This window comes from Mugil cephalus, chromosome 4 (assembly GCF_022458985.1).
Source record: "Mugil cephalus isolate CIBA_MC_2020 chromosome 4, CIBA_Mcephalus_1.1, whole genome shotgun sequence".
NCBI classification, from domain to species: domain Eukaryota; kingdom Metazoa; phylum Chordata; class Actinopteri; order Mugiliformes; family Mugilidae; genus Mugil; species Mugil cephalus.
Genome location: NC_061773.1, coordinates 23,452,926 through 23,470,414, shown reverse-complemented (window position 1 = coordinate 23,470,414; position 17,489 = coordinate 23,452,926). Strand labels below are relative to the sequence as shown.

The window sequence follows — 17,489 nt, the reverse complement described above, 5'->3', positions numbered from 1 at the left end:
AGCTCGTCGTTTCGTAGATGGTTTTATTACATTTATAGTAAATTGTCTATGTACAGTATTTTGCATCAACACAAAATATTACAAATAACGTCTGGACACCTTTTGCAGACATCTGGGAGAAATAGTTATATACACACACACGCAGTTCTAGACAAAAAACTGGTTTGGATCAGCTGAAAGATTAGTCCAGAATTTGCTTACTGGCCAATAAATTAGGTACAATAGTGAAAACGAATAAGTTCCATCCTGCACTAAATGTTTGCTCCTGGAAGCTGTTTTTATTTTGGAGGCTGTAGGTTGTAGTACTATTTAATTATATTATACAGACACCTTTTATTTAAGTGCTTTTCAACCTTTTTGGTGCTTAAAAGCATTTTACAGTCACAGCATCACATTTACCCACTGACTCACATCAGTGTGAAGCACTGGGAGCAACTCTGGTGCGTCATCCACCAAAAACATCCTCCAAAAACAGTCATACAGGAGGATTTTTGTGCAGGACTCTTATCAGAACTCATTTGTTTTTACATGTGTGTCTTATATTTTGGCTGCTTGTAAGTTTTCCCACCATCTACCGGGTTTAAGCCGAGATGAAGTGGCTCAAATCTGGACTTAAATCATTCAACTGGAAGGACAGACAGAAGGTCAGAGGTCCTCTTCATGTGAGCGTTTTCTTCCGTCCAGCTCTTAACGTGAACTCAGTTCAGTTTGAGGCTCATTTAAAGTCCGTGTTGAAGTCGTAGGCGTCGGCTGTTGTAGCTGCAGAGAGGTTGATGTCAATGGGGACGGACTGAAACTGCACGTGACCTGGTGGAAAAGAGAAAATGAGATGTTAAAAAATAAATAAAATAAAATACATTTCTTTTGTTCAGACAATACAGATATGAACAAAGTGTGAACAATATGTGTGTGTGAGACTTTTCATGATAATTACATGTTACATACAGAAAATTATGACTATAATAATAAAGTAAATATGATTACATTATTGTTACATAATTAAATAAGAATTATTACATATCATATATATGAAGCAATATAATGCTTCCATTAATATTGATTTAAAAAGAAAATAATTAAGAAATAAAACAGAATAATACAAAGAAAAATGTGCAGATACTTGATAAAACTGATTTGTTATAGACAAGAAAATTTAACAAAACTTACCTTTGAGTGACTTTTTCTTTGCTTTTGTTGCCACCTCTGTAGTTTCCTCAGGCTGCAAACAGAGCAAACGTTTATAAATCCAGAAATCCCACAGACACAGAAAAAGCTTCCAGTTAAGTAAAAGGATCAGAGTTGGATTAGAAGTCTTCATCAACAAATCGAGACTTGCGTTTTTTGTCCTCATTTCCATTATCTCAAGCAGCCGCGTCGTCCGGCGCGTTTCTTTCTCCGTCTCTAGTTACCTCATCGTTTTCGTCGTTCCCGTCTGCTGCTGCTGCTGCTTCTGCTGCTTCTGCTTCCTCTGCGGCTGCAGCCTTCGGCTCAGCGGGAGGTTTTTCTTCGGCGACGTCGGCGACGCTCAGCAGACCAGCAGTCGGGCCTTTGGAGATGAAGGTGATGCTGCTGGAAATGCTCGGGAACTTAACGCCTGCAAGAGACATGTTAGACGAGATGAGCCTTTCAGCTAAGACTTTCATTCTGGCATCTCTTTATTCCAGGTGTCTTCAAAGTTTTTCAGGCCAAGGATCCCAAACTGAGGGGGGAAATTAAGTAGTGACCCACTACCTACTATATGTGTTATATATATTAAACTCAACCTAGTGCTATTTATAAATATACATTATTATTATCATCTCTTATCTAATATATGTTAGATTCATGTTGATGTGTATTTGAGAAAATTTAAATTTGTGGGGCAAATTAAAAAAAAAACAAAACATATATATGTATAATAAATGTCCAATCAACCAAAGATTTTGCGACCCCCCCTCCCCTGCACAAGACCTATGCTTTACACCCATGGCCTTAAAAACAAGAAAATAAATGTTAAGAATTAAAAAGACATCTACAAAAATATTCTATTGGATTAGAAAACCTGAATTTAACACCGGTACCTTTCAGAGTTTCCTCGTTTCCTGCTTTCAGTATCTTCGGATCCCAGCCTTTCTGCATCTCGGCGACCACAGCGTCAGACAGGTAGGGAGGGAGGCTGTGGTTTCCCGGCGCCTTGGAGTGGTAGCCGAGTTTGGCTCTGAGCAGACATGGAGAAAATATTGTCGATTTTAAACATCTAATCAGAAACGTTGCCACTCGACATATCTGCAGACATCCTGCCACGGTGCTTGGATCAGAGTTGGATTAGAAGTCTTCATCGTTTTATGCAGGTTCACATTTTTGTCCTCATTTCCAAACTGCAGCTGGCTCAGCTTCCCTAAACCCCCAGAAACACCCAAACACTCACCCTGTCCAATCATCGAGGAAGGTGTTGGCGGCCTGCTCTGCGTTAGGAACGCCGCCTTTCTGCAGGAAACCTCGTTTTTTGGCGAATAAGTTCAGAAACTCCAGAGAGTTCCTGTAGTCGGGGACGTTGTACTGAAGCATGATCTAGAAAAATTAAACCAAACACTGGGTTAATTTAAGAGAAAAGCAGCTGATGAGAACAACCAGACCCAACACGTCTCTCCCTTCCCACCTACCTCGGTCTTATCACACTGCTTGAGCAGAGTCCTGACGGCCTCGCCCACGCTCTCCTGCCCCTCCTCCACCTGCAGGCTCCTCAGAGCCATGGAGGCGGGCGGGTTGGACGGCGACGCCACGATTCCCGGACTGTCTATCAGCTTCACGCTCTTGGAGATGTGAACCTCCTGCATGTGTCTGGTCAGAGGCGAAGAGAGAAAGAAGAGTTAATTAAATATGTAAATTATTAACGTCATAAAAGGAAACATGGAGTATTTGATTAAACACATACTTGGTGTTGCCCCTCTTCACGGCGACGTGACACGCCAGGACGCCCTTCACACTGTTGATGAGGCTGCTTTTCCCCACATTAGGAAAACCTGAGGAGATAAAGGACAACAGGTAAATACAAAAAAATAAATAATAAAAGCTCAACGTTTCAATGGATTATTGTGAAATATTAATGATGGCATAAATCCACACAGTTCTCTTCTTTAGTGAGCTACTGTAAAACACTCAGTCTAAAGCCTAGAAACTTTAAAAAAAATACTTGGAAGTAATAATAATTGTCCAAACAATCATTTTTTTTATTCTCCAGGTCTTGTAGCTGTAGACAAGCTGTAGCTTGTAGTTAAATATACCACATTAAATCTCACTGTGAGTTAACGTTATCCATCTAGAAAGCAGTTTAATTATGAACAATGTTGCTTATAAGCATTAATGAACAATGTCATATTCTTAAGAAACAAACTGCTTTGGGGGAAAAACATCTGTCCAGTACAGCAGATCATGCACAGCTCTGCTCCTCCTCAACTATCTGGTTTCATACATTTTAAATCTATAAGAACCAGCTGAGGTGCAGCAAGAAGAGAGAGGCTACACGATCCCTGCGTTCGGTCAGACTGTCTCCTCATACAGAGCGTCACATCACAGCACTTGGCTAATAAATGGCTCGTTGACACCAAAAAATGTGAGCACTGATTGAGTGTGTGTTATTTTATTGCTACTGTAGCAGGTAACTTTCATTGTTCTCTCGTGTAAACGACATAGGTTATTTGTGTATATGCTGTTTTTGTGTATTTATTCTGAAACTCCATAAAACACCTGGTGAAGGGACCACAGATGAAAATCAGCCTTTCAAATCATTTTCATCGGGTGCATTTATACTGTCAAAACGTCGATTCATTTGTATTGTCCCTCTCAAATACAGAAACTGAATTAAAAATTTAAAAAAAGTGAATCAACTGTCCTTATATCATCACCGTTTATTTCTCCAGCATCTAGGGAATAATAAGGGTGTTTGTGGTGATGGTAGCTGCTATGATTTCTTTGCCACTCAGCTTTTACTTTTTCGGATAACGTCATATACGTACACGTCAAGATTAAAAAAAACTTTTAAAGTTGAACTGAAACACTGGATCCAACTCAAACAAACCTGTGAACAATCTTAACTGGGATCATAATGTTTATACATTGTTTTATATTGCTTGTTTGTATTGTAGTGTTTTTTTTAATATATATAATATATAATATATAATATATAATATATATATATATATATATATATATATATATATATATATATGTGCTGTTCATTAATAAGCACCGTCCTGACAAAATAAACCCATAAACGAGTCACTAGATTCCACTAAATCCTACTTTGAAAGACATTCAAAAAATGAACACAACAATGCATCGATGTCAAAGAGTGAAAAGTGACACAGTTAAAGGACGTGTAGGATTCGTAGGATTCGTAGGATTATCTGTTCTTACCAACGACGCCCACTTTCAGGGACACTTCGCTCTGTCTTGCAGCAGCGTAACTCGTGAGCAGCTCAGTGAGACAACTGCTCCCGAAGCAGGCGGCTCCTCTGGATTTATCCAGGACTTCGTTGGATGCAACTATTCTTCGCTTTTTCGCTTGCTGATGAAGACAAAACCAGAACAAGGTTATTTTTTTTCCCCCCACAAACAGTTTTATTATCAAAGATGATTCACAAACACACATATCAGCTCTGCGTCGCACAGAGTGACTCAATCAAGTGGTTTGTTCATTACTCTTGGAGGTTATAACCAGTTACAACAGCACAACACAAGCTGTGCAACTTTCTCAGTCCTCCACATGACAACGCTTTGTAATCACAACGCACATTCCTGCTTGTACTGTTTAGTATAAACTCTGACAAATGTTATCTCGGTCATTTTCAGACTCACAGTTTAATACAAGGAGGCTGTGAACTTAAAGGAGGAGCTGAAGTTTTGTTTCCTTATTGGGAAAAGATGAAACATTGGATAATGTGCAGCTTTAACCTCGAGTTACTGTTGATACTTTTCTCATGTCCAACAGAGGGAAAAGTCAAATTAGGGTTAAAAAGCTCAACATTTTTTAATATAAAAATATATACAAAAGGCTGATTTATTAAAAAACAGGAAGTTGTTTACAATTAAAATCCGCTGAGATCAACCGTGTTCACATAAAGCGTGTGACTCCTACTCTCTTATTCTCTATGAAAGCATAAGACCCTTTTCAGTCAGTGCATTTACATGCACGTGAAAAAAAAGCAATAATTCCCTTAATCAGAAACTTTATCCGATCAAGACACCCAGAAAATGTGATTGGAATTCGGTTTTCTCTGGCATGTTTACGCTTAAATCAGACTACGACAGGATAACGCATGTGCAAACATTATGTACAAGAATAATAAATTTAAAAAAAAGATACAATTATCCATCTGGTTATTGTTTGCGATGTCAGTCTGCTGCATTAACGACTCTTGACTCGTTTATTATATGGATATAATATGGTCGACTGGAAAGGGGGCCGTATTAACACGGTATTAACCCACTGACAAGACACATATCGCCACCTAGTGTGGAGGAGGACGACGACATGTTCCCGTCAGTTACTCGATTTTCTCCGTTGCATGTAAACTGGGACAAGGACTAAGACTATTATCTCCTCAGCCTGTTCCTCTGTTTGGTTTGTTACACTCATCCAGTCACGGCTGACATCACTAATTTTGTTAAGTATCATAATTATGATTTAAATTTTAAACCATTTTGATGGCTCTTTGTGTGTGTGGCCTCCCTCTTTGTTGCCAGCCTTGAGCTTCGCCGTAACATGCACCGTTCGCTCTGAGCCGTAACGCTGCTTTTTAAATCACTGACGTGTGAATGCACCTCCTACCACTGTTTTGTCCCGGACGTATGTTGATGCTTTGAAGGCCACAACTGGAAACTCCTGCTGTAAATACGTCATCCACCTCCCAACGTGTTCCTTTGGTACCAGATCTACAACAAAAACACAACTCAGTCAGATTTATAACTCATCTCAAAGCCTCTGAGGAGTGGATGCACTGCACTAAATTTGAACACGAGCTTCCTTTTACCTATTTTGTTCAGAACCAAAAGTAATTTCTTGTCGCCGGGTCTCTGCAGCACGGCCTCCTCCAGCTGTGGACACCTGCATCCGAGAGGGTCACGAGCATCCAGGACTTCTATTATCACATCAGACGCATCTATTACCTGAGGGAGAGGAGACTGCATGAGTGAAGCCATTACTCTCTAGTATCACACGCTGACTGGATCTGTGAAGAGTTTACCTTGTTTAACTCAGCACATAGATGCTGCTTAGAGCTCTTGTTGGGTGCACTCTTCTGTGGTTTATTTCCACCGTCATCCTGTGCAGACGAGACAGAAAATGAGGCTCAACGATGAAGTGATTTAAATCTGAATAAACAGCTGATAGCGTTGTTTGCGTTTTACCTCACGAGCCTTCTTGGCCTTGGGCTCCGTCTCTTTACTTTCTGGCTGCTTCTCATTCTTCCTCTTCTGGGCTCGCTCCTCCTTTTTGGCTTGTCGCTTTTTTTCTTTTTCTGCTTCAATCTATGGGTTTAAAATGTTTATCACCATCATTTAGAAACCATGAAGAGAAGGATCTAAGGATATGAACTATATCTAAATCAACAAAATACAATGTAACTGAAATGCATCTAAAAGAAATACATGCAGCCCTAAAATACATTTTAACAAGAGAAATAGCGCTAGAAAGCAAGACCATGCATTTTGGATATTAGCCAATAAAATAAAAAAAATATGTTATAGAGAGATGAATATTTAATAAATGTGCTGCTGGACATTTACAACATGAAGATAACGGCATCTGTCAACTACAAACCGGAAGAAATCCTCTCATATTGGGAAAAATGGGTTAAATATGCAACATCTTCCAAATTAATGACCGTATTGTGGAGAAAAGGTAACTCCCCAGTTACATTCTTTTTTATATTATTACTGTCTATTAGGCATAGTCTGAAGATCTGTATGCAAAGTGAACATTACATCTATAAATGTATAAAAAATGTCAACTACCAAAGAGGAAAACGGCCAAAAGTGACTCAGCAGAGGCTTTAATCTGGCCTGTAGTGTGAATTTGCAAAGACTAATTTGTCACCGTTTTAGTGAGAGAAGTGGACAAAACACAACATTAAGAGCCAGGACTAAACAGCAGAGAGTAATGATCCCAAATTATTTTTCTTAATGAATCGTACCAATTGAATGGTCTAAATGGGTTGTATGTGAGTTTCACACCCCTGTAATAGATCATAGTGATCGAGGCCGAGATCATTTTAGTCTTTTTTGGAACAGAGACACCAGGTCTCTGCATTAATGTGGAAGGCGACACTGAGATGTTGACAGATTATTGTTGAAATACAGACAAAAATGAAATGAGTGCTGACCTGTAGCCTCCTCTCCTCTGCCTCCCTCAGGATCTCCTCCTTGAAGGGAGCACTGCTGGGAACTCCGAGGTCCTTCTTCACTCGTTTGCTCACTCCCTTCTTCTTCGCCTCTTTTCTTAGTTTTCTGTTATGCTCCCGGACCTAAACGAGAAAAAAAAAACAAAAAAAAGTGTAACTCAATTACATGTGGACACTGACATCAGTAAAACATGGTAGAAATGAAGGACGAGTCGATGTAGTGCGACTTTTTAACCAACAGACCTCAGAGTGTGACAGTAAATGGCTTTTTATCTTTTTATCTTCCCCTTAAGGTTGTGTACTTTCACCACATTTATTCATTGAATACAATATAATGTCGTAGTCAGCAGGCTGGTAGGCACATTATTAAATACACAGATGACTCTGTTAAACAATCAGACAGGATTTGCGGCCTAGTGGTGAATGATTTTAGCAAATGTTCTTAAAACCAAAGAACTCATTGTTGATTTTAGGAAAAAGCCTCCAGCACATTCCTCTGTTTTTACTTTACTGTTCGATAGTAGAAATACTTTCATGAGGATGTTTTACACTTGTTTTATTGAGTCCGTTTTAACCTTCTCTTTTATCTGCTGCTTTGGGTCCCTCATAGTGAGAGTTATTAACAGGCTCAGTAATATAGTGTAAGGATGTGTGGCAGAATTGTAGAGGGCAAATGTTTAAGATCTACCAGGGAAGCAGAAATGATCCCGTCTGACCCCTGCTCACCCCCCGGCCTCCCAACATGGCATCCAGACACAAAAATTCATTTGTGCCATTAACTACTCGCCTCATTGATACTTTCCTGTGATGATTTATCCCTGAAACATTGGTCTATTGGACTGTGTGACTGAATGTGTATTATTTGTCTGTTCTGAGTCTATTATACGGTCTGTGTACAGCACTATGGCTTCTCATCGTTTGGTTTATTATTTTAAGATCATTCCCAAATGCCTTATTTATCTTTTACACAGTCCACTCTTTATTATTATTACTTTTACTTTTCTGCCCCTATGTACACTGTTGCAAACTGCAATTTCCCAGTTGTGGGAAAAATAAAGTTTTTTCTTCTTTTCTTCTGCACACTTAAAAAATCTATTTGAACAGGACTATGCACCAAATATTGCACTAGTTTAGTAGCATTAGTTGGCCACTGCTCATTATGTATTCACTATTTAATGCTCACTCTATCTGTATTTTGTATCACCTAATTTCCAATGGTGTACACTATGTTATAGTTCTTGTTTATAGTCTACTTATTTTTAATGCACAAATACATCTGTATAATATTTTATATTTCTTGCTCACACCTGTACATGTTTCCATCTGTAAATATTGTCCCTATGCTATAAAACCAACCTGTGCCATTCTGTTTATATAACCACACTATTAATGCTACATGAACTTACAGCTCATTGCACTTCTGGTTAGATGCTAAACTGCATTTCGTTGCTCTGTACCTGCACATGTGTAATGACAATAAAGTTGAATCTAATCTAGTTTTATCTGTCCTCATGTCTGTGCGCAGCTCTTTGGTAAATAAATATTGATTCATTCATCTGTGTTTTTGTTAATAAAGTTTACCAAGACTATTATTCTCCTCTCGTTCACATGGCCCTCGTCGTCCATTGAAACATTTCTCTTTAGTCGTGCTAAGCTAAAACAACAAAACTGAAGTGGAGCCACTCACCTTCTTCTGTATCTTATAACGTTTGGAGCAGGACACTCGCTTACTTGCTTTCCTCAACTCTAAAGGTGAAGAGATAAAAGTAGAAGAGTCAGGTTGAAAGCTTAGCTCGGTGAGAAGCTAATGAAAAGCGGCCGGTTCTTAACAAAACTATTAGCAGCCGTTAGCTCATTAGCCGCGAGCTTTAATACATACAACACAATAAAGACTTAAATGTTTGTTTTAAACGCGTTGATGTGTTAAAGAAACAGCACTAGACATGTTTACTCACTCGGTCGCTTCATGGTGGAGCAGTGGATCTGCCAATGCGACTGAAATGCTCTCACACACGTGGAAAGAGACTGCACGAGTTTGACGCTATGTCACTTCCGCTTTTGTCAGCGCGTGGTTCGTATTCTGACCCCTGCTGGTCGGAGGTGGTGATGCACCACACAAAAGGGTTAAAATCCTGAAAACTGCTGAAACTTTGGCAGTTTTGAGTTTTTTTTAAGTAATTTATGAGAATAATAAAAAAAAGAAAATATCTATGTATGAGGATTTTATAGTAGTTTCTTGTGTTTGTACATTTTCGCCACAAAGATGTAAAGTTGAGGAAGGTATAATGAGGGTTAACCCTTTAACATTCCCCTGAGTCCTTCATGGGACAGTAGAACCAATCAGAGCTCTATGCAATATGCAATATACAATATGCATGCAATATGTCGTTGGAGTTTCTTCTGATTTAATTGATAAAAGCCATTCTAGGATTCAACCAAAACATCTGACACAACCAACACATTTTTTTTCAAAGTAGCAGGATTAGGATGCATGATAGTTTTTTTGTCTTATGCATATATGCAGATATTACCCAGACTGGAGTCTCAAGCGTTTAGCTCACTTATCGCTTTTGGGTGAAAAAAAACTTTTTATGAGTCCGTAGATGCAATCTTTGATGGCTATGTAGCACTTCCCCTTGAAGTGGTCCTGTGTGATGTCTGTGGCTTCGTGACATCTGGTTCTCAGCACGTGGGTCGAGAGCTGCGCTGTGACGAGACTCTCTTTAGAGCCTTCTTGTCAGCCACAGTGCTGCTTTTGAACCACACCAGGATGTTGTGGGTGGGTATGCTTCCCCACAGAGGTCCTTCAGAGGCACAGCAGCCGATCGTGGGACAGATTCACATTTCTCAGTCCCTTATTCGCGAGAGCAGAGGTGTTAGCGTGACATGTGAGGTCCTGAGAAATGTGTGGTCGCAGAAATCTGTACTCACTTACCCTCTCCACGGTTTCACAGAGGAGCATATTTTCCCCTTTTCCTAGTTTTGGAGAGGTTCAGTAGCAGGTTGTTGTCAGAGCAACATGTCATAAGTGTTTGGACTTTATCTTTGTGGGCCGACTTATTGCTATGACTAATCTGGCCAATATGAGTCATGTCATCTGCAAATTTGGTGATGGTGTTGCTGTTGTGATATGATGGTGTGTAGATTCTGCACACGGCCCTGAAGGGGAAGAGGTTGTGAGGGTCAGGACTGAGGAGTGATGGGAGCATAGACGCCACGCTGTTGAGAATAATGGTGTTAAAGTCGGAGCTGAAGCTTGCAAAGAGCATTCTGACATGTGAGCCAGGACATTACAGGTGAGTTGGCGCAGTATGGAGGGTTGTGTTAATGGCACGTCATTAACATCTGTTTAAAATAGCAACTGGACCAAGAGGAAGTGAGAAGCTTCCCTGCGTTGCCTGTAAAGATTCTCCTCAGTAGTTCATCCATAAGGTTCATCCATTAGGAAGATGTAGAAGAAGAAACAAGTCCAAAGCTTAGATCACGTATGCAGTTAATAATAACATCGAATCCCGTCTCTGGTTCTGGCCGACACTGTAGAACAATATGAACAGTGTGAGTTCTCTCAATACAACCTTTATTAGTTTAGTTTAGTTTTAGTTTTAAAGAAAAAAGGAAACAATATCAATTTGAAGATCAGTTTGAAAAGGAGCAGGAAGAAGTATAAGCTTATTAACTCCTACGCTCCTCTCACCCTATGATTCATTACCATATTAAATGTCCCTATATATAATAAATGGATTTAATATAAACAAAATGTACTGATATATAATCAATCAGATGTAACAATATAGATCTTAAACATTTTCTCCTAATGGCTTATTATTTATTTGCATTGCTATGCACTTGACATATACTGAAATACTTTTCTGTAAATACACAACTTCAAATAAACTATAAATACGTATTCTTTTAGTGTCGCCTTTTACTTTGCACAAGTTTTTTTTCTTGATTTTATAAACCTTTTCTCATTTAATAGCTGTACCGAGAGGAAGTAAGAAGCATTCCTGCATTGAAACTGAAAAGCTCAATGTTTGTTTGTTTTTTTATAACTGAATGATGAAAACACATACAAAAAGGATATATAACAGAAATAAACAAAATATCTCGGGGATTCACGAAGAAAGGCAGAAAAGTAAAACAAACACAAAAATATCAAAAACTATAAGATATCAGATATGGTAATTAAAATAAGAGATATAGTTTAATATACGGGCAAACTCCAGGCTAAGCTCAATGTTCATCCATCCATGTGGCTCATCCACAAGGAAGATGTAGAAGAAGAAGAAGAAGCAGCAGCAGAAGAAGAAGAAGAAGAAGAAGAAGCAAGTCCGGGTCACGTGATCGGGTCCAGCATCCTTTTTTTTTTTTTTTTTTTTTTTTTTTTTATAGATGATTTGCAAGAGCTCCGTGCAATCCAAGAAAATGACCAAGCTGCAGTTTCTAAACGTCTTCTTAACCGAGCGCCTCATGCTTGCCGCGCAGGAGATTTACAAATCCGTGGAGGACACAATCCTGGAGTACCAGGAGGAGATCGCGATCAGGGAGCGGGAGAACGACCATCTGAGGCGCAGGCTGCGGGACGCTGGGATCGAAATATGGCCAGGTTAGCTGCTGTTAGCTCGGTCTGTTGGGGTTGTGTGTGTGTGTGTGGGGGGGGTGTCACTTCGTGGGGGGAGTTGAGGGGGGGGACTGAAATTGAGGCTCACGGCATGCGAGACAAAACGTAACAACGCAATAAATACGCACGCAAAGACGCTGCCTCGCTTTCCATTGAGGTTTTTTTTTTTTTTTTACTTGTGGTCCTTTGCATTAGCTCGTTGACATTAGCTGCTGTTGTTGTGCAGCGGCGGCTAACGCGTTAGCAACCTTTGTTCGTTAGCCAGACAGCTAGTGTAACCCCCCCCCCATAACCCCCCCACCTCTGCTTAGCATTAAGCTATGTCTTGACTCTTGCATGCACGTTAAAAGCATTTATTTTTTACTAATTTATTTGACAGAAATAGACGTAAACACCCTCAAAAAGAAAACTCCCAGGAGCTGTGTCTGTAGTGTTTGTTTACTGCAGCATTCAGGACCCCCCCCTCCTCCTTTAGCTGGGATTTAATTAGATGAATAAATACTTTATGTATCCTCAGGGAAATTCGTTACCTTCATCGCATAGAAGCAGTTTGCAAAGATATCTAGGTAACATATGCATATATGTGTATGTATGTAGCTTAGATATGTTTCAAAACTGTATTTAAGGTAATATACTCTGGCCTTATCCCGCAAACTAATTAATTTAATTTTATGATTTTATACTTTTTTGTATTTTATCTGCATTTGAACTTTAGGTTCAGAAAGGTGCTAATAAATAAAATGTATTATTATTATTGTAGATTATTTATTAATGCTTTGTCCAGTTTAATCCATTTCATTTATTTGCAATATTCAATAACTTTCTTATTCTCAAAAAAAAATCAAAAAATATTGGGTATGTTTTCAATGTGAAATATTTTCGAGAATAAGAAAATTATTGAATATTAAAAATAAATGAAATGAATTAAATTGGATAGACAGACTTTAATCTTCCACAAGGGGAAATTGCTTGGTCGCAGTAGCGTAGCTGCACATGAAAAACACTCTTGGGAACCACAAGTAAAAAGAAAGATAAAATTAAGTATAAGTAGATTCAAGTAAAATCTAGTAAAAATAAATTAAAAGTAGCATATGCGAAAAAAAATAGAATTCACAAATGAACAAATGTGCAAGAAATAATATATATCATATACGTAGAATGATAATAAGCGGCTATACGCAAATAACAAGGAAAGGAGAGTTGTTGTAAAGTCCTGTTCACTGTGGGACTGGAGCTGAATCAGTGCAAACATGTGCAAAATGTACCAGTAACGCTTAGTCCAGAGTGTCGTCTGGACTCACACACGGACGAGGAGTCGTACAGACTGACGGCTTGTGGCAGGACAGATTTGCTAAGTAAAGTTCCAGTAGCGGCCCTTGAGATAACGAAGCTGTCGGAGGCTTTTAGAGAAGGTGCTGCTCTGTTGTCTGTGTAGTATTTGGTGGTGAGGTCGGTCGTAGTTATCCACGATCGATAACAGTTTAAGTGTCCTCCTCTCCACCACCTGTCAGCAGACGAGGACGGAGCCGTCCTTTCTCACCAGTTTGTCCTTTGGTGTCAGTTTGAAGTCCGTCTTCCTCAAAGTGAAGTCTCACGAAATGAAAATTTAAGAGAATTGCGAGATATCGTGAGACAGGATTTAACGACAGTCACAGCTCATTCGCACAAAAACTCTCAATTGAAACACATTCAAAGACTTCATCAAAATTTCAGAAATATCGCTTTGATTTTAGCGAAAACCTGTAATGGAAACGCAGCTGCAGACAGCCGTGCCTCACCCAGAGAAAAGGCTGCCGGCCATAACAGGCTGGTGAAAGATTTTCTGCATCTTGCCTCACACGCTCAAGGATCTTAGCTTCCTCAGGAAACAGAGTCCGCTGCACGTCTTCACTTCTTTCCCAAAGTAGCATCATCTGCTGTTTCTGTTAATTTCGTCTCTCAGTTTCTAAGTGTCTGACCCTGGGATGCATGATAATACAACATAAGGCTTTATTATTGCCCAGGGGGACATTCAGTTGTAATGGCGGCATGCAAAGACAAAGGCTATATATATGTATGTATATATATATATACATATATAATAGCAACTGTATATAAGGTTAGAGAAAGAGTACAAAAAAATATTTATAGACTATCAAGCTTAGCAAGAAACCAAACTAGGAGTCAGGAGAACATACACATGGATATATCCCTGAATATCATCAGTAATGACAAACTCTTTAATATTAATAATATTGCTCTTAAAAATGAATATTGCACAAGAAATTTAGTGCAATAAATACCAGAGACGTATGCATTGCACTTTAATTTACACAGAGTGAAATGATCTAGTGATAAATTCATACATTTCCTGAGATACGGACAGATGTCCGGCCAGAGGAAGTATGTATCTTGCAGCAAATGCAGCCTCTGAAACCACCCGGTAAATGTTAGTTTCATAGGGACAACATAGGATAATATTTCCAAATTTTCTGGTTGTCTTTAAAGCAAGTAAAATGTGTATTTAAATGCAAATGCAAGAAGTCTCACTGAGCTTCATTTACCGCAGTGTGTTTAATATTTTCAGCTGTTTCCCGTTGTCTTTTCAGACCGTCCGTCCATGGCGCTGCTGGACGAGGAGGACGGTGAGCATCCTCGCCGCGAGTGGAGTCCCAGCATGGGGCACGAGGAGCGCATTCCCATTCAGATCAAGGACAAGAGGGATCTACGGGCCAACCCGGGGGACGATCAGCTCCGGGGCCACGGCTCCTGCAGCACGTCGGAGAACATGTTCACCCCTCCGCGCGTCGCCAACGAATACCCGCAGGACGGCCCTCACGCGTCCAACCTCCCTCAGAGCCAGGGCGTGGAGAACAGGGAAAGGGACCCCGGACCCCGAGGCGCGGCGAGACACGTGAAGGCCGAGAGCGGAGGCGCCCACAGGGGTTCGACTTCCTCCAACAGCGGCGCTCAGCCTCTGGCGCCGGTCAACCCAAACTGCTCCAACGAGAACAACATTGACATTATCGGGGTGGAGAACGGGGGTCAGATGGTCGGCGCGAAGGGAGCCGGACCCGGGGCGAACAGAGGGCAGCCGTCTCACATGCGCAGCCAGGGAGCGAACGCCGTGGACTGCCCCCACCAAAAGTCCCCCCTCCAAGGCCACATGTCGTCCTTCTGCTGCAAGGTCTGCGGCGAGGCGTTCAGCCACGTCGGCCACCTGCACGTGCACGTGCAGGTGCACACGCGCGAAAAGCCGTACCGCTGCGGCGTGTGCGGGAAGTGCTGCAGCTCGTCCGGGAGGCTGCAGGAGCACCAGCGCAGCCACACGGGGGAGAAGCCCTTCCGCTGCCAGATCTGCGGGAAGGGCTTCACGCAGATGGCTCACCTGAAGGTGCACATGAGGATCCACACGGGGGAGAAGCCGTACAGCTGCCCCGTGTGCGGCAAGTGCTTCAGCCGCTCCGACAAAATCAAAAGGCACCTCCAGACCCACAGCCGCGAGGGAACGTACTTCTCAGGGCAATGATGCAGGCGTGCCGTCGTGGGAAACTTTTTTGTTTTTATAAAAAAAAAAAAGCTAAAAGCGCTGCCATCGAGATGAGGCTTTTTCTTCCTGCTTTCCGAACTCTAGGGACGCAAGTCTTAGAGAACGTTTTTTTTTTTTTTTTAAATCTTACCTAATACTTCTCATTCCCTCAATAGAATTTATAATAGCCACTTTAGTATGCCATTTACTTAATTTTGTACTTGTCACCGAGTATTACATCTCCGAGACACAATTTGACTTAGTAGCTAGCGTTTCTGAAGTATCTAGCCTTTCCTTAGTCGTATAATTAGCCTGATGAAGTCTTCCACACATGCCTTGAGACAGAGATGCATCCACTAACGCGCGAATGTTCAGCACGGTCACGGCACATCATCATCAGCCAGTCACTTTATATCCACACCGCAGGCTCGACGTGCGTCTCATAATCATTATTTCAAGACGTGAAGTAAGCTCCGTTTTCTCAGTTAACCGGTCAATTGACGGCCTGGCAAACGTTCTTTATGTAGCAATTAAAATAAAATAAAATAAAAAATCCAAGCAAAGAGCAGCCGGTGTGGACGATTCCTTATGCGGCCTGTTTCTTTTCCCCACATTTACCGTCAGTGCTGTTACTTCACTGCAGAGCTGCGTACTGCCATCTCACGTCGGACAAATCTGCTCCACTACTTTGTGTGATAATAATGTGATGTTCTGTAAAATACCACTAGTCGCCACCTATAGCAAATTTAGGTGTCTTTTTTTTTTTTTGTTTGTTTTTTTTCGTCAACATGCACTATGGCATCTGTCTTGGACGGTGCACGGTCTCCTAACGGGGGCTTTACAGTATTAACTCAACCCACCTGTGGTTTTTCAAGGGTCTCAGTCTGCAAAGATTTATGTCCAGCTGTGTTTTCACCACAGTGGTTATTTAACATGTGAGGTGTTTTGTTTTTTTTTGTTTTTTTTGTTTTTTTCGAAGAGGCCTCGGTTGCGGGGTCGATGTCAGGAGTGATTGTTGGTTCGTCACAGAGTAAAGTCCCTTCTGTTCACTTATTGGACTGACGCCCTTCACAGCAGATCCCACGGTTACCTTCCTCCTCTCAGGATTAATGCTGCATTCATAACACGAGGGGACACGGGAAACATTAATCAGAAAAGTCAGTAACTCAGGGTCTGTGAGTATTTCTGTTGAATTTGAATTTAAATTGGGAAAGGAAAAAAAAAAAAAGCAAAAGGACGACGGTGTGATACCTTCACAGTCAGTCTCCCTCCTCATCGGTCCCTCTACATGTGATGAATGCAGCATGAGGCGACTCCAGGACGTCCTCACAGCTGACCAGCAGCCCATCACTCAGTCTTCTCGGGGACGTCTGCTCCCCTGCACACACACACTCTACTGTACAGTGTTGTATCATTGCGTATTAAATGTTATTTTTGAATAAAGTAGTAATTGAGTATTCATTGTGATTCTCCAGTCTTGTGTGTGAACAGTGTATCTATCGTGAGAAAGGTTAACTAGGCAAATGAATGAGGCATTTGTAGCGCAGAGCTTAGCTGCCTTTAGAGGGGATGCAAAACGCGATTTGTGTCACGTATTTCCAGGGCGATAGATTCATTTCACAGAGCGCTCCTTGAAATGTCACGTTGAAGTCTCAGTCTCGGTGTCCTGGCTTACCTCGACGCTTCAGAGCAGCCGTGATTCATGTGCCGAGTTAAGCTTCTCGTATGACAAGTGTACAAATGAGCTGCCGTTTTCTCAGCTGCGCTCAACCGAAGTCCTACTCCTGCACATAAAAAAAAAGAAAACATAATTCTGCAAAATTAATTTAATTAATTTATGTAGCACCTTAAAAGCAAAGAGCGTTTGCACCTAAGTGCTTCACATTCAGCATGACATATAAAACCTGTAAAATACAGATCAACATCAGTGTATGAAGAAATGAAAAGCTATTAACACCCAGGACGCTCAGGTGAAAAAATT

At 40.8% G+C, this 17,489-nt stretch overlaps 2 protein-coding genes and 2 non-coding genes across 4 annotated transcripts; 1 reads left to right on the top strand and 3 right to left on the bottom strand.

Moving 5' to 3' along the window:
* Positions 1 to 6: 6 nt before the first annotated feature.
* On the bottom strand, positions 7 to 9,432 carry gnl3 (guanine nucleotide binding protein-like 3 (nucleolar)). Its single transcript, XM_047583543.1, has 15 exons — positions 9,335 to 9,432; positions 9,067 to 9,125; positions 7,362 to 7,502; positions 6,388 to 6,507; positions 6,225 to 6,302; positions 6,012 to 6,147; positions 5,810 to 5,913; positions 4,396 to 4,546; positions 2,915 to 3,002; positions 2,643 to 2,820; positions 2,408 to 2,550; positions 2,061 to 2,197; positions 1,410 to 1,594; positions 1,168 to 1,219; positions 7 to 807 (listed from the first exon to the last, which is right to left on the bottom strand). The coding sequence occupies exons 1-15, from the start codon at positions 9,345 to 9,347 to the stop codon at positions 716 to 718; spliced, it is 1,677 nt and encodes a 558-aa protein (XP_047439499.1). The 5' UTR covers positions 9,348 to 9,432; the 3' UTR covers positions 7 to 715.
* LOC125007498 lies at positions 2,281 to 2,355 on the bottom strand. The gene has a single exon (XR_007112718.1). It is a non-coding gene; the product is annotated as a small nucleolar RNA SNORD19 (small nucleolar RNA).
* On the bottom strand, positions 4,620 to 4,743 carry LOC125007501. The gene has a single exon (XR_007112721.1). It is a non-coding gene; the product is annotated as a small nucleolar RNA SNORA47 (small nucleolar RNA).
* Positions 9,433 to 11,750: 2,318 nt separating the features above from the next.
* LOC125007412 (zinc finger and SCAN domain-containing protein 22-like) lies at positions 11,751 to 16,967 on the top strand. The gene is made up of 2 exons (XM_047584239.1): positions 11,751 to 11,985; positions 14,589 to 16,967. Exons 1-2 carry the CDS (start codon positions 11,772 to 11,774, stop codon positions 15,506 to 15,508), a joined length of 1,134 nt encoding a protein of 377 aa, XP_047440195.1. The 5' UTR covers positions 11,751 to 11,771; the 3' UTR covers positions 15,509 to 16,967.
* Positions 16,968 to 17,489: the final 522 nt, after the last annotated feature.